The sequence below is a fragment of the Palaemon carinicauda genome, chromosome 2 (genome assembly GCF_036898095.1).
Source record: "Palaemon carinicauda isolate YSFRI2023 chromosome 2, ASM3689809v2, whole genome shotgun sequence".
In the NCBI taxonomy this organism is placed as follows: Eukaryota; Metazoa; Arthropoda; class Malacostraca; order Decapoda; family Palaemonidae; genus Palaemon; species Palaemon carinicauda.
The window spans coordinates 98,381,175-98,396,170 of record NC_090726.1 but is presented as its reverse complement, the minus strand read 5'-3'; the positions used below and the strand labels follow the sequence as shown (position 1 = coordinate 98,396,170).

General features: G+C 37.7%; 1 protein-coding gene across 4 annotated transcripts in view; it reads right to left on the bottom strand.

The window, feature by feature from the left end:
- The window catches only part of Pitslre (cyclin dependent kinase 11B pitslre), a 769,596-nt gene that overhangs the window by 64,432 nt on the left and 690,168 nt on the right, over positions 1–14,996 (bottom strand). For all 4 annotated transcript variants that reach the window (XM_068357118.1, XM_068357131.1, XM_068357124.1 and 1 more), the window contains one exon: positions 11,520–11,668. In XM_068357118.1, coding sequence (XP_068213219.1) covers positions 11,520–11,668 — 149 coding nt within the window. The remainder of the gene's footprint in view (positions 1–11,519; positions 11,669–14,996) is intronic.

The following is a 14,996-nucleotide window of genomic DNA, read 5'->3' as shown; positions in this document are numbered from 1 at the left end:
ATGAAACGCAAATCAGATGCAGTCATACAATATTAGAATGGTGTAAGGCTGCTAATGGCTACTACTGTACTACAAATGTAATGGATGTGCTTCTTTTCCATGAATCTTTTGTATGTATACGTACGTAGTACTGCATCCAATAATATTCTTTGTTGCAAAAACCACATTTCGAATAAGCGTACGAGAGAGAGAGAGAGAGAGAGAGAGAGAGAGAGAGAGAGAGAGAGAGAGAGAGAGAGAGAGAGACACACACATCCTACAAAAGAATAAAATAGCATACGTAAAGCTATTATTATTATTGTTATTATTATTATTATTGTTGTTGTTGTTAATAAAATCATGATTGTTATTATTATTATCATTATTATTATTATTATTACAGTACTGTACTGTATTATTATCATTATTCATTATCATTATTATTAATACTGTACGTACGGTATGCGCGGGGTATCTTGTATGAGTTGGTAACCTACGCATCATATACTGTAAGACGGGTTGTGATTGGTTCAAGCGCTGATAGATGACGAATCAGAACTCAAGTTTTGTTATCTAGCCTGTGATTGGTGTTTTGCCCGCATCTCCAGCTTCCAGCATCTAGGTTCTCGCGGGCCCGGGTCGTCCACTTTCTGTTCCTGTGTATCGCTGAGTAGACGTTCTTAAGTTTGTGAAGTTAAATCTGTGCTGTGTGTGACCTTTTTAAGTAGATCTTTTTGTCAAATCCTACTGTACAATGCCTCCCAAGCGTTCTGCTTCTACTAAGGCTGGTAGTGAGCCTAAACGCCACCGAAGGATGATGACGATTGCTGAGAAGGTTACGCTTCTCGATATGTTAAAAGACGGTAGAAGTTACGCGTCCGCGGCCCGCCATTTTGGGATCAACGAATCTACTGTTCGCTATATCAAGAAGGACGAGGCGAACATTAGAAAGACGGCTGCAATCACCTTTAGCAGATCAGCGAAGCGAGTCGTTACAACGCGTAATAAAACGATCGTACGCATGGAAGGTGCTTTAGCTGTGTGGATTGCCGACTGCCGGAAGAAGAACATAGCCTTGGATACAAACACCATCCGAACAAAGGCTTTGAGCTTGTATCAGAATTTTGCTGCAAAGGAACCTCAAGACGACGATGGCAACCATGCTGAAGAAGATGATGATGCAGATGATCCTCAACCAGGGACATCCACTGATTCCCAGCCTCAGAAACAACGTTTTTCCGCCAGCAAAGGATGGTTTGCGAAGTTTCAGAAACGCTTCGCCCTGAAAAGCGTTTCCCTGCATGGCGAGGCTGCTTCGGCTGACACTGCCGCTGCTGAAACTTACGTGAACCAGACGTTCAAGAATATTATCGCCGAAGGTGGATACAAGCCGGAACAAGTCTTTAATATGGATGAGACCGGCTTGTTTTGGAAGAGAATGCCGTCGCGAACTTTCCTGTTCAAAGAGGAAGCCAAAGCCTCTGGCTTTAAAGCATTCAAGGATCGCGTTACCCTCGTGATGTGTGGCAATGCTGCTGGATTTATGCTAAAGCCGGGGCTTATTTATAAGTTGAAAAATCCTCGCGCTTTGAAAAATAAGAATAAGAATCTCCTTCCCGTGTACTGGATGCATAATCCAAAAGCATGGATTACGAAGATGCTGACCTCCAACTGGTTCCACCAGTGTTTCATCCCGCAAGTCAATGAATATCTCGTAGAGAAGGGCTTGCCATTCAAGATCCTTCTCCTTATGGATAACGCTGGTGGACACGCAACTGACCTGTCGCGTGAGGGTGTTCAGGTTGAGTTCCTGCCACCCAACACCACGTCATTAATTCAACCGATGGACCAGGGGGTTATCAGGGCGTTTAAGGCCCTCTACACGAAGAATACCTTGGCGGACCTCGTTGCGTGTGTGGATGCTGCCCAAGAGGACGAGGATGAAGATTTTAACTTGAAGGCGTACTGGCGGCAGTACACCATAGCCACGTGCCTGAAGAATATTCAGAAGGCACTTCAAGAGATGAAACCTGCAACTGTGAATGCGAGCTGGAAGAAGTTGTGGCCCGAGATTGTTTACGACGACGAGGAATTTACACCTGCTGAAATCCAACACTCTGCAGTACGCAAATCTGTGCAGTTGGCTGCCATAATTGGAGGTGACGGGTTTGGCGACATGACGACTGAAGACGTCGACGAGTTGTTGGACTGCCATTCCCAGCCCCTAACTGACGCAGACCTCGAAGACCTGACGAAATCGACAAGCGAAGAAGAGAGTGAAACCCAGGAAGAGACCCAAGAAAATGTCGAAGAAACGGGCTTAACACTAGAACGGCTTGCCAAGGTCTGCAACCATATAAAGGAGGTGAAAGAAATGTTGCAAGAGTGGGACGAGGATATGGTTCGGTCGATGCAATTCTGCAACAAGGTTGATGACATAATGACTCCCTACAAGATGCTCTTAGATCGAAAAAAGAAGCAGCGGCAACAACTTCCGATCACAATATTCTTCCAGCCTCGCAAAAAAGAGCCAGTTCCTCCTGCTACTACGCATTCGGAAGAAATTGAAGAAGTTGAAGAGGTGTCCCAGGAAAAGACACCTCCGTCTGAAGAGACGTAAAATACTACCTGGCTGCACAGTAGAACACATCATCAGCTTCATCATCATCATTTCTACTGTGCAGCAAATTCATCGCCATCATCATTCAAGTTTTTCTTGAACTTCTTTCGTGGTGAGTACAGTAACAATCTTTATTTTTTACTTTAATATTCTCACATTCTAATACTGTATTTGTGCCTGTTTTATAGTTTAGTACTGTACTGTATGCATTAAGTTAAAGGGAAGGTTTTAAAAGTCTACATGTTGTAACCTATCATATTTTTTTTGTTTAAAATTTACATTTACGTACGTAAAACAATCTCTCTCTCTCTCTCTCTCTCTCTCTCTCTCTCTCTCTCTCTCTCTCTCTCTCTCTCTCTCTCTCTCTCGTAAATTTATTTTTTTTGTTTAAAATTTACATTTACAGTACGTACGTAAAACAATCTCTCTCTCTCTCTCTCTCTCTCTCTCTCTCTCTCTCTCTCTCTCTCTCTCTCTCTCTCTCTCTCTCTCGTAAATTGTTTTCCTGCTTTGCTACGTACAATATGTACTGTACAGTACTGTATGATTTTATATAGATACGGTAAATTATATTTGTAAGGTAACTTATTTTGTAAATGCTTTTACTGTAAATACTGTACTGTATCATTATTTATCACTATCATCATGCGCGTTAAATGCCTTGTTTGTTCTGAGCGTGGTTGTTTACTGAGCGTACAGTACTTTATGACGCCGTCGTTTCAGGCGGCGTCATAAAGAAAAACATTTCATTTGGAAGTCCTAAGAAAAATAAAGTAAAACATTGGTAATAAAAAAATCAACATACTGTATAATCAATATAATCGATGCAAAAACTAACCTATACATATATGTGTACACTAAATGAGTTTGTTTCTTCATTATGATCAGAGATGAACGTAAACAAAACATTGGTTGCCATTTTTTATCGTGCTTTTTAGGTGTTTAGGAAACGCATGATATAAAATCGCCTTTAATATTTGTGCCTGTTTAAGTTTAGGGTGCTGTAGTACATGCATTAAGTGTTCTGTACATTAGAGGGTAGTTTGTTAACAGTACTACGTACAAGGGAAGGTTTTAAAAGTCCGAATATACATGTTAAATAAATAGGTAAATATGATGTCACTACTTCGCGGAATTTCACCTATCGCGGCCGCGTCTGGAACCTATCTACCGTGATAAACGAGGGTTCACTGTAGTCACAAAAGCGAAATCACTGCCACAAAGTCAATGCGTACGATAACGAAGCTGAACTGAGATTGCTGAGTAACGCCGATGTGTAGATGCATGATGGGATACAGTACAGTAGATGCCAACCAATAGGAGAGCAGAGTATTATGGCGGTAACTAGCATCTGAGCAGGGAGATAACTAATGGGAGCACAGGAGGATGATGATGAGTTTAAGGGCTGGTGTCGGGCGAATTTTAAAATCAGTCATGGACACAGTTGGGGTCTTGTACCGTACCTCTTCTCGTTACACAAAACATTTTTCGTGTTGCGAGTCGTAAAATTCTTTGCATCTCGTATTGCAGCATGAAAATTTTGTAAGAAGATTCTTTTGTGTTGAGAGGTAGGATTGGAATTGGTTCAAAGATGATTGTAAAACTCTAATAGATATGCCTTGGTCAAAATGGCTAGATTTCTTATTATTTCAGAATTTATACAGTACAGTGAACCCTCGTTTATCGCGGTTAATAGGTTCCAGACGCGGGCGCGATAGGTGAAAATCCGCGAAGTATTGACACCATATTTACCTATTTATTTAACATGTATATTCGGACTTTTAAAACCTTCCCTTGTACGTAGTACTGTTAACAAACTACCCTTTAATGTACAGAACACTTAATGCATGTACTACAGTACCCTAAACTAAAACAGGCACAAATATTAAAGGCGATTTTATATCATGCGTTTCCTAAACACCTAAAAAGCACGATAAAAAATGGCAACCAATGTTTTGTTTACGTTTATCTCTGATCATAATGAAGAAACAAACTCATTTAGTGTACTGTACATATATATGTATAGGTTAGTTTTTGCATCGATTATATTGATGTATACAGTATGTTGATTTTGTTATTACCAATGTTTTACTTAATTTCCTTAGGACTTCCAAATGAAATGTTTTTCTTTATGACGCCGCCTGAAACGACGGCGTCATAAAGTACGCTCAGTAAACAACCACGCTCAGAACAAAGAAGGCATTTAACGCGCATGATGAAAGTGATAAATAATGATATTTACAGTAAAAGCATTTACAAAATATGTTATTACAAATATTATTTACCGTATCTATATAAAATCATACAGTACATACTGTACGTAGCAAAGCAGGAAAACAATTTACGAGAGAGAGAGAGAGAGAGAGAGAGAGAGAGAGAGAGAGAGAGAGAGAGAGAGAGAGAGAGAGGTAGAGAGAGAGAGAGAGAGATGGTTTTACGTACGTAAATGTAAATTTTAAACAAAAAAAATATGATAGGCTTTTAAAACCTTCCCTTTAACTTAATGCATACAGTACTAAACTATAAAACAGGCACAAATATTAAAATGTTTAAGTAAAAAATAAAGATTCTGTACTCACCACGAAAGAAGTTCAAGAAAAACTTGAATGATGATGGCGATGAATTTGCTGCACAGTAGAAATGATGATGATGAAGCTGATGATGTCTTCTACTGTGCAGCCAATAATAGTATTTTACGTCTCTTCAGACGGAGGTGTCTTTTCCTGGGACACCTCTTCAACTTCTTCCTGAGACACTTCTTCAATTTCTTCTGAGGGCATTGTGATCGGAAGTTGCTGCCGCTGCTTCTTTTTTCGCAAGAGCATCCTGTAGGGAGCCATGTGTTCATCGATCTTGGTGCAGAATTGTACAGAACGAACCGTATCCTCGTCCCACTCTTGCGACATTTCTTTCACCTCATTTGCAAGCTTGCAGAGCTTGGCAAGCCGTTCTAATGTTAAGACCGTTTCTTCGACATTTTCTTGGATCTCTTCCTGTGTTTCACTGTCTTCACTGCCCGATTTCGTCAGGTCTTCGAGGTCTGCGGCCGCGTAACTTCTACTGTCTTTTAACATAGTATCGAGAAGCGTCACCTTCTCAGCAATCGTCATCATCTTTCGGTGCTGTTTAGGCTCACTACCAGCCTTAGTAGAAGCAGAAGGCTTGGGAGGCATTGTACAGTAGGGTTTAACAGAAAGTTCAACAAAAAGTTCAACTTAAAACAGTCACGCACAGCACAGATTAAAGTTCACAATTAACAACGTCAACACAGCCATACAGCGGGAGACAAAGTGACCGCGGAAAGAGATGCTGCGGGTTGGAGAAGCGGTCAAAACACCCATCAGAGGCTATATTACAAAACTTGGGTTCTGATTCGTCATCTATCAGCGCTTGAACCAATCACAACCCGTCTTAAAGTACTATGATGCGTTGGTTACCTACTCATAGAAGATGCCCCGCGCATACCGAACGTACGTAGATTAAGTAAATACCGTAATAATAATAAATAATGATAATAATACTGTACAGTAATAATAATAATAATAATGATAATAATAACAATAATAATTTTATTAACAACAACAACAATAATAATAATAATAACAATAATAATAATACAGCTTTACGTACGCTATTTTACGCCTCTCTCTCTCTCTCTCTCTCGTACGCTTATTCGAAATGTGATTTTTGCAACAAAGAATATTATTGGATGCAGTACTACGTACGTATACATACAAAAGATTCATGGAAAAGAAGCATATCCATTACAGTACACACCATTCTAATATGGTATGACTGCATCTGATTTGCGTTTCATGTTCGATTTAATTTTACTACGTACTGTATACAGTACTGAATTATCGTATGATCACATTCTCTTTTCGTGTTTTATTTCTTTCTGTGCTTAATTATATGTCATATGTAATGCAATGAACAATCAGTAAGAGCAGATATTACTAATTACAGTATTAATGGAATTACAGGTAACGAAATATCGTATTTGGGGTCTTCAGATATTGCGGTATTTTCGAAATTTCCGGAAAATCCGCGATATGTATATATATATGGGTTATGGAAAAACCTCGCGAAGTGGTGAATCCGCGATTGTCGAACCGCGAAGTAGCGAGGGTTCACTGTATTATTTTTACAAAGAATTGTTGAACTATAATTTAATAAAACTCCGCTTGAGTAAATATACTATTATTACTATCAATTGCTAAGCTACAACCCTAGTTGGAAAAGCAGGATGCTATAAGTCCAGGGGCCCCAACAGGGAAAATAGCCTAGTGAGGAAAGGAAACAAGGAAAAATAAAATATTTTAAGAATAGTAACATTAAAATAAATATCTTTTATATAAACTATAAAAAAATTTAATAAAACAAGAGGAAGAGAAATAAAATAGAACAATGTGCCCAAATGTATCCCCAAGCAATAGACTCTAACCTAAGACAGTGGAAGGCCATGGTACAGAGGCTGTGGCACTACTCAAGACTAAAGAATAATAGTTTGATTTTGGAGTGTCCTCATAGAAGAGCTGCTTATCACAGCAAAAGTCTATTCTACCCTTACCAAGAGGAAAATGGCCACTGAACAATTACAGTGCAGTAACCCCTTAGGTGAAGAAAAATTACTTGGTAATTTCATTGTTGTCTGGTGTATGAGGACAGAGGAGAATATTTAAAGAATAGGCCAGATCATTCGGTGTGTGTGTGTAGGCAATGGGAAAATTAACAGTAACCAGACAGAAGGATCCAATGTAGTACTGTCTGGCCAGTCAAAGGACCCCAAAACTATCTAGTGGCAGTATCTCAACTGATGGTTGGTGCTATGGCCAACTTACTACCTGCAGTAGATATCTTCCGTAACATCAAAATTTAATGGAATCAATTCTACTCTTCTTTTGATGAATTGAAAGTGAGCAGGAAAATTGTTAATACTGCTTGTTTTCAATATCACAAATTTGTTAATAATTTGCATTTAGCTTAAAACACTGTACAAACCTGTACAGTAGTTCTTTACATAGGCAGATGATAACAGCACAAGCTAGTAAACGGCTATAAAACTTTAATGAATTGTCAACAACCGTCCAGTTGTTACTAGTGGTAGCGTAAAGAAATACGTGCACCCCTTTGCTTGTACCTTCTCCACTTTGATTACAGACGAGACTTCCCCCAGGTGGTTATTAGAGGCTTGCATTTTTAGGAAAAATTACTTCCAAATGTGTGATTTGTTACTACAAAAGAATACAAACCCTACGATCCTTAAATAGGAAGACCAACACTATGGTGGGTGGAATTCCCTTCAACTGGCTGAAAACTTTCCCAGGATTGCAGCATCTGTGCATGATAATGTGAGGGATGTGCAACCTGACACGTCATGAACCAGTGGCCTGACAATACCAGTGGGTTGACTACCTGTAGCAAAATTGAATATGAGCGTAAGAACACAACAGTGACTATCCAGGCCATGTATAACAACAGGTTTTTGATTATACATAATGAGAGCCAATGTCTCAATTCCTCTTCGTAAAGATGTCAATATATTCTAGTTTCAAGTCAAAGAGGGGCTTACCTGCAATTGTAGAAGTTCTAGCCAACAGAGTCTCTAGATATTATGCCCTAAGATAGGGGAAGATGAAGAAAAGAAAAGCTAGATATTCCTTTTACATTCATCCTAGAATATCACTCCTTGGTGTAGATGCAACAGTTCCTCCTTTACTTAAACCAGATGGCCCAGTCACTCACTGTCCAAAGGAAAAAGCAACCCTTTTGGCTTGTGTGTTTGACAGTAAACACAGTAATGAAAAACTCGAACTTCCTCATTCCTGTTTTGGATCTCGTGAAATTAAAGTTCTGTTGATGGACCTTGATGCTTATGGAGGTGTAGACCCAAATGGTATTTTTCCTCTATTTCTCATAAAGACTGCAGATTTCTGAGCTCCAAAGTTATCTGTTATTTTGCGCAAGTTAGCAAGAAGAGGAGCTTTTAGCACTTGTTGGAGAATGGTAATGTTACTCCTCTATGTAAAAGTGTTTGTGGTAGCTCAAATCCAACTGATTACCGCCCAGTTTCCATAACTCCCATATTATTTAAAGTTTTTGAATGTCTTTTGTCAAAATATCTTAATAGGTTTGCTGAAGGTAATCATCTATTCCATAGTTTGCAATTTGGTGCTCATAAAGGCCTTGGAGCGTGTGATGCCTTTCTTACAATCTCCAATGCTGTACAGAAATCCCTTGATTATGGTCAGGAAGTTTGTATGATTGGCCTTGAATTTAGTGCTGCCTTAGACCGTGTTAATCACGAGACTCTTGTTTTCAAACTCAAACAGTTGGGAGTGGGTGGGTCGTTTCTTAGCATTATTATTGAATTCTTAAGTAATAGATCTCAAAAAGTTGTTGTTGATGGGCACCATAGTGAGTATAGGAATGTGATATCCGGTGTTTCACAGGGTAGTGTTCTTGGCCCATTACTTTTCATACTATATACACATGACATGTGGTTTGGCCTAGGAAACAAGCTTGTTGCATAAGCAGATGATGCTAGTCTCTGCATCAATTCCATCCCCTGAATGTATATCTGGGGTTGCTGAATCTCTTAATAGTGATCTAGCTAAAACTAGTACATGGTGCAAATTATGGGGTATGAAGTTGAATCCTAACAGAACTCAAAGATGATTGTAAGTAGGTCAAGAACAGTGGCTCCTCAACATCTCGATCTCAACATTGATAATGTTTCTTTAACTTTGTATGATTCTTTCAAAATTTTAGGTGTGATTCTTGACAGCAAATTTACTTTTGAGAAACACATTAGGTCTGTGTCTTCTTCAATTGCACAAAAAAATTGGCTTACTGAAAAAGTCTTAAGATTTTGTGATCAATCTATTCTGAAGAAGTGTTTTCATTCTTTCATTCTACCTTTTTTTGAGTATTGTTCTCCTGTCTGGTCCTCAGCTGCTGATTCTCATCTTAATTTGTTGGACAGGAACTTACAGTCTAATAAATTTCTTATTCCTGATCTCGATATTAATCTCTGGCATCGTTGTTCTATTAGTTCGTTATGTATGTTGCATAAGATTTTTCATAATTCTGATCATCCTTTACATTTAGATCTTCCCGGACAGTTATATCCTGTTCATAATACTAGGCATGCAGTTAATTCTAGTAGTCAGGTCTTCTCCATCATGAGGCTCTATACCACACAGTATTTTAGAAGTTTTGTTCTAGCTGTGACCAAGGTGTGGAATGATCGTCCTAATTGGGTAGTTGAATCGGAAAAACTTCAAAAGTGTAAACTTGCAGCAAATGTTCATATGTTGAACAGGCTGACACCAGTCTTTATAGTTTATATATAAAATATCTGCTTTGATGCAGTTATAGTTAAAATAAATTACTTTAATTGTTCATTATTTCTTATGGTTTATCCATTTCCTCGTTTCCTTTCCTCACTGCAATATTTTTCCCTGTTGGAGCCCTTGGGCTTATAGCATTCTGCTTTTCCAACTAGGGTTGTAACTTAGCTAGTACTAATAATAATGATAATAATATTACATCTTTCTGATGTTATTTACTCTGGGAAGGCTAGTGTTTCACAAAAGCATGTCTGAAATTTTGTTTCTTTCTCTATGAGTTGAATGTCACAAAAGAGAAATGTTACAAAGCTAAAGCCATTTCTATTTTCTCAAAACAACTAAATTCTGAATACCTGAGTCTAGCTGTCAAAAAAAATTTCAGAACCTTTACAGGCTAACCCAGGATTTTTATGAGAAAAAAAAAATCAGTAGAAAAATGTCAAATCCTCCAAAAACCTGCCTTGTGGCAAAGACTTGGGCTCTCAAGGTATTTGTTTCCATAAACACTTTCTTAAAATGTGAACGCCGTATAGCATACACAAGCATACAGTTAGCTATCACAGGCACACAAGTTCCTTTATAAGAAATCATCTTTGAGCTCTAAGGATCGAGTAATGTCCATGTAAAAGAAGTATACAGACCACTTATTCTCAATTCTAATTACTTTACACGTGTTAGGGGCCTAGTCACACGGTCACTAGCTCAAAGAGCATGAGCTGCGTGATCCAGGCTCGCTGTGAGCCTGGATCATGGGTGATACTGAATCGTATCGCGAGACTGGAAACTTACTCCATGAGACATTGCTTGTTTTAAGCCAAACTCTTCAGTGAAAGGATAGCTTTCACATTAGGCACTGCAATCCGGTATCACTGTGAAATAAATTGAAGGAAATGTATGGTAAAGAAGAAACCATAAAGCACATTGTTAATGAATGTTCAGCATGATAAGAGCAGCTACATCTCTCCACTGAAGTCTGTGTAAAAAATATCAAATACCAGGCAAAGTTGCTCTGGAACTACAGTATTAGAATGGTCAGATTGATTCAAGCACACCAACCAGACATCACTCTGGTTGACAGAACAAAGAAGAAAGGATCACTCACAGATGTGGCAGTATTTTGAGACTCAAGAGTGGAAGATAAGGGAAGAGAAAAATTGAAAAGTGCCAAGATCTGTGAAATGAACTGTGAAGGCTATGGGAGATGCCAATAATCATAGGAGCATTTGGGACAACACCAAAACCACTGAAAAGAAAATTAAAAAGAGTAGTAGGAACCAATATACCACCAGTGAGGAAAGTGATGGATTCCTAAGGATGCTGGATGCAAAGCAGAACCCAAACTTTATCTTTCTCTGGAGACTGATTAACAAAAATAATAATAAACATACTTCTAACATTGTTACACCTAAAAGGACCTTTCCTTAAGCGTTTTCCAGATGGCCCTGGAAGACCTACATTAACTTCTGGTAATAAATAAATTATTAATGACTCAAAGATGTTAATATCATTCTCATTTATACAAAATATTTCACATATTAGAATCTTAAAATGTATTCCAAGTATCTTACCTATTTAACAAACTGAAGCCTTGGTCTGAGAGTCGTGCTTTGTATCGTTCTCTCAAATGATTATATGGATAGTCAGCAAACTGTGTCTTTTTTACAACAGGAAGTTGGCTATAGCCAGGCCATATCTTTTCACTTGGGGTTCCTAAGTCCTAGAAAAAAATATACATCAGATTGTTTTACTTCTATTTCAAAGCTGTGTAAATATACCAACATGAGATGCCCAGATGCCATAAAGTCCCATTAAACTAAGATTAAAAGCTTATACTGTAGTCAAGAGCATATTTTTTAACATAAATTCAAACAATATTTAGTAAAGACATAATAAACAAAATGCATAACTCCTTCATTATGATGACGTACAGTGTACATCAAAACGTGATCGGCACACTGGTGTATGACTTACCAGATATGTCATTTACAAATACAAACCATATGGAAGTTAAAATCATGTTTATCATACCAAATTATTGATTGATATGGAGGAAAGTCACCAGCCCAATTAGTCAAGCTCGACTCTTACAGAGCTGACCTACCCTATTGAAGAGTATAACACATGGTTGTATATCACACCTAATTATTTTTTAATAAAAAAGCTCTTCTCGTTCTTCATTTAAGGCCCTCCTACCTTCAGCCAACCAACTAAGACTGTGCCATCAATCCAATGCCAATATCTAAAGTAACTGGAGAAAGAAACTTTTCTAGTCTAGCTGATATATTTACAAGAATAGCAAATACAAGCATCGATGAGAATAAGTTTCCCAAATCTGGAAATATGGCTGTAATCATACCAGTTCTGAAAAGTGCTTTAAATTATCAGGAATTAAGCTCGTACAGACCTATTTCGAATCTATCCTTCAAAAGTGCCAGAATATGTAATTCTTGAATAACTAATTAGTCACTTAGAAGAAATAAAAGCTTTGCCAGACCACCACTCTGATTACAAAAAATTATACTATACAAAGACAGGTATCTGTTCTGTTTTAAATATGATGGAAATGATGGATGAAAACAAAATGAGGTATTTATTATTACTTGTTCTTAGTGCTACTTTTGATACAGTTGTGCATGAACTGCTACTAAATGATTGACGGTCCATTGGTATTGAAGATCAAGCTTTTGAATATCTAAAAGACTACTTGGTTGACAGAAATTACTGAGCACAAATTGTTAACTCTTATTCATCGTATGAACTTTTAAACAGAGGGTTACCTCAGGGAAGTGTACAGGGCCAAATCTTCTTGCCAGTGTTAGGGAATGGATGACAATCAAACATCTATAATTAAATGAAAATAAAACTGAGTTTATGGTGGTTGGAAAGAAAAACAGCGTAAGAAACTTGGATGACATTCAAATGCCTTATAATTATACATTACATCAAAATTCTTGTGTCTTAAGGAACCAACAGATATTTTCTTTACATTTCTGTATAATGTAAGATCTGTTACCAATGAGCTGCTTTAAATCTTTCAATGCCTATATATATATTGTAATGATTAAGCTATTACATACAGTAATCCCTTTACTTTAATTATAAAGTTTTTTTTAAAAAATAGAATCACAGTTCTTTACTATTATTTTGTTACATTTAACAACAAAACAAATTTCTGAAAAAAAATCTATTATCAATTCACAATGAATAGTGAGGCTTTTCCAAAAGAAAAGTACACAAAAAGCACCATGTTTTTATATTATTTTAGAGTAAAATACAATAAAACTAGAAAACTTTCAAAAAATTTAATCTGTGGTCAGCAGTAAAACCAATCATCATGGAAATAATAGGTAATAAGTGTGCATGTACATCCGATGGTGATGAATCTCGCCTGCAGTTAATAATGATGATCTGATGCCTTGCAGTAAAATAGTTAAGATTCTGAGTTATGGATATTTAGCTTCGAAATATCAATAGCTCTGCCTTCCTCTAACTTGTTCTGATCGAATTGTATTTAGTTATCTAATATTGATGTACCTTAAATTTGGTTTTATTCTATTTTTATAAAATGTTTCATACATGAGCTTTTGTAATTAAAACTCACCTTGCAAAATCCCTCAGACAGAGTAATTAATGACCTTCAAGTTAAAACTCACCAACCAATGAGGAAAGTGAAAGGAAAGGTCCTGTGCCAGGAATACTCAACCATGGAGCTCCAGGGCAAACACCCTACCTGAACAACAACTATCTGACAACTTCTGTAAGTGTAAACGTCCAACTCCCTCGTCAATGCAGCAGTGTTTGACTAATTGTTACAAAAATAATCCTAAATTACATTAATCACACAACAAACCCACATGATCTTAAGATCAACACACATTACACAAAACATCACACACACTACTTGATCAGACATAATCACCCATTCATACAAAAAGTTTTCTATTCCTCTGTGGATGCTGATCCTCTCTTTTTTCTCTTTGACCGCCTACTTGTGGTTCCACCGATTCTTCTGAGACTGAATCATCACTTGACCTTTCACTTGAGCCATCAGATGGGAAAATATAACTGTATCTGGTCGCAAAGCCAACGCATGCCTTGGTATTCCATCAACAGAGAAGTTATTCAAGGAGTTCACATGAGTAAAAATTCCTTTACACCACTGAGTATTACAACAGGCATCAGGGGCTTCACCTACACCTCTCCCATCTTAATTGAAAGGGGCTTGTCTTGACTGGTATAGCCTCTGTTGGGGACTACTGAAGGGTTACTACACTCATATCTGTTCACTAAAAGTTGTGCAACTGACGATTCATCCAGTCCATACCTTAGTGTGCTATTGTACCAGAATACTGCTTCTATAGGACTAATTCCTCCCCTCTCTGCACTAGCCTTGATGATCCTATGGTGTCTTTTAACTATTCTATTTTCCCTTGGTCGATAAGCATCTCAAAACACTCTAAAAATGTTCCGAGAAAACATATCTCCTAATCACTGTGACCTAAATACTGTACTATTGTTCGGTAATAGTTCAACTGACCCTCTTTCTAAAAAGATGCTATTCAACTCATTAGATATTTCTTTAGCATCTCTCTTTAACTGCCTCCATATTGCAAAATGACCTAAACTACAGCCAACCACAAGTAAAAAGAGTATCTGTCCCTAATGAGTAACATCAATAGCTAGGTGCTGCCAGTTTCTTTTAACATTTAATTTACCTCATTTGTACACCACAGGTGAAGGATCAATGGACTGGCAACAATCACAACACGAAACTATCTTCTTCACACAATCTCTGGAAACTTCAGGATCCACACTCTGTTAGATCAACTACAGCACCTGTGCAGAGACATGCATGCTTAACTTCACTCCTCACCAACCTTTTCTTGACTCTTGTCAAAATACCAGCTTTAGTCTTCTCTGTAGGCACCATCAGAACCACAATTTGAGCCAAACTCTGTAATCAATTCTTTCAATGTACCCAAATGTCTCTTAATTATCATCTCTGCAGCTCCCTTTGTGTGAACACGTGTTTCAGCACTTACTAC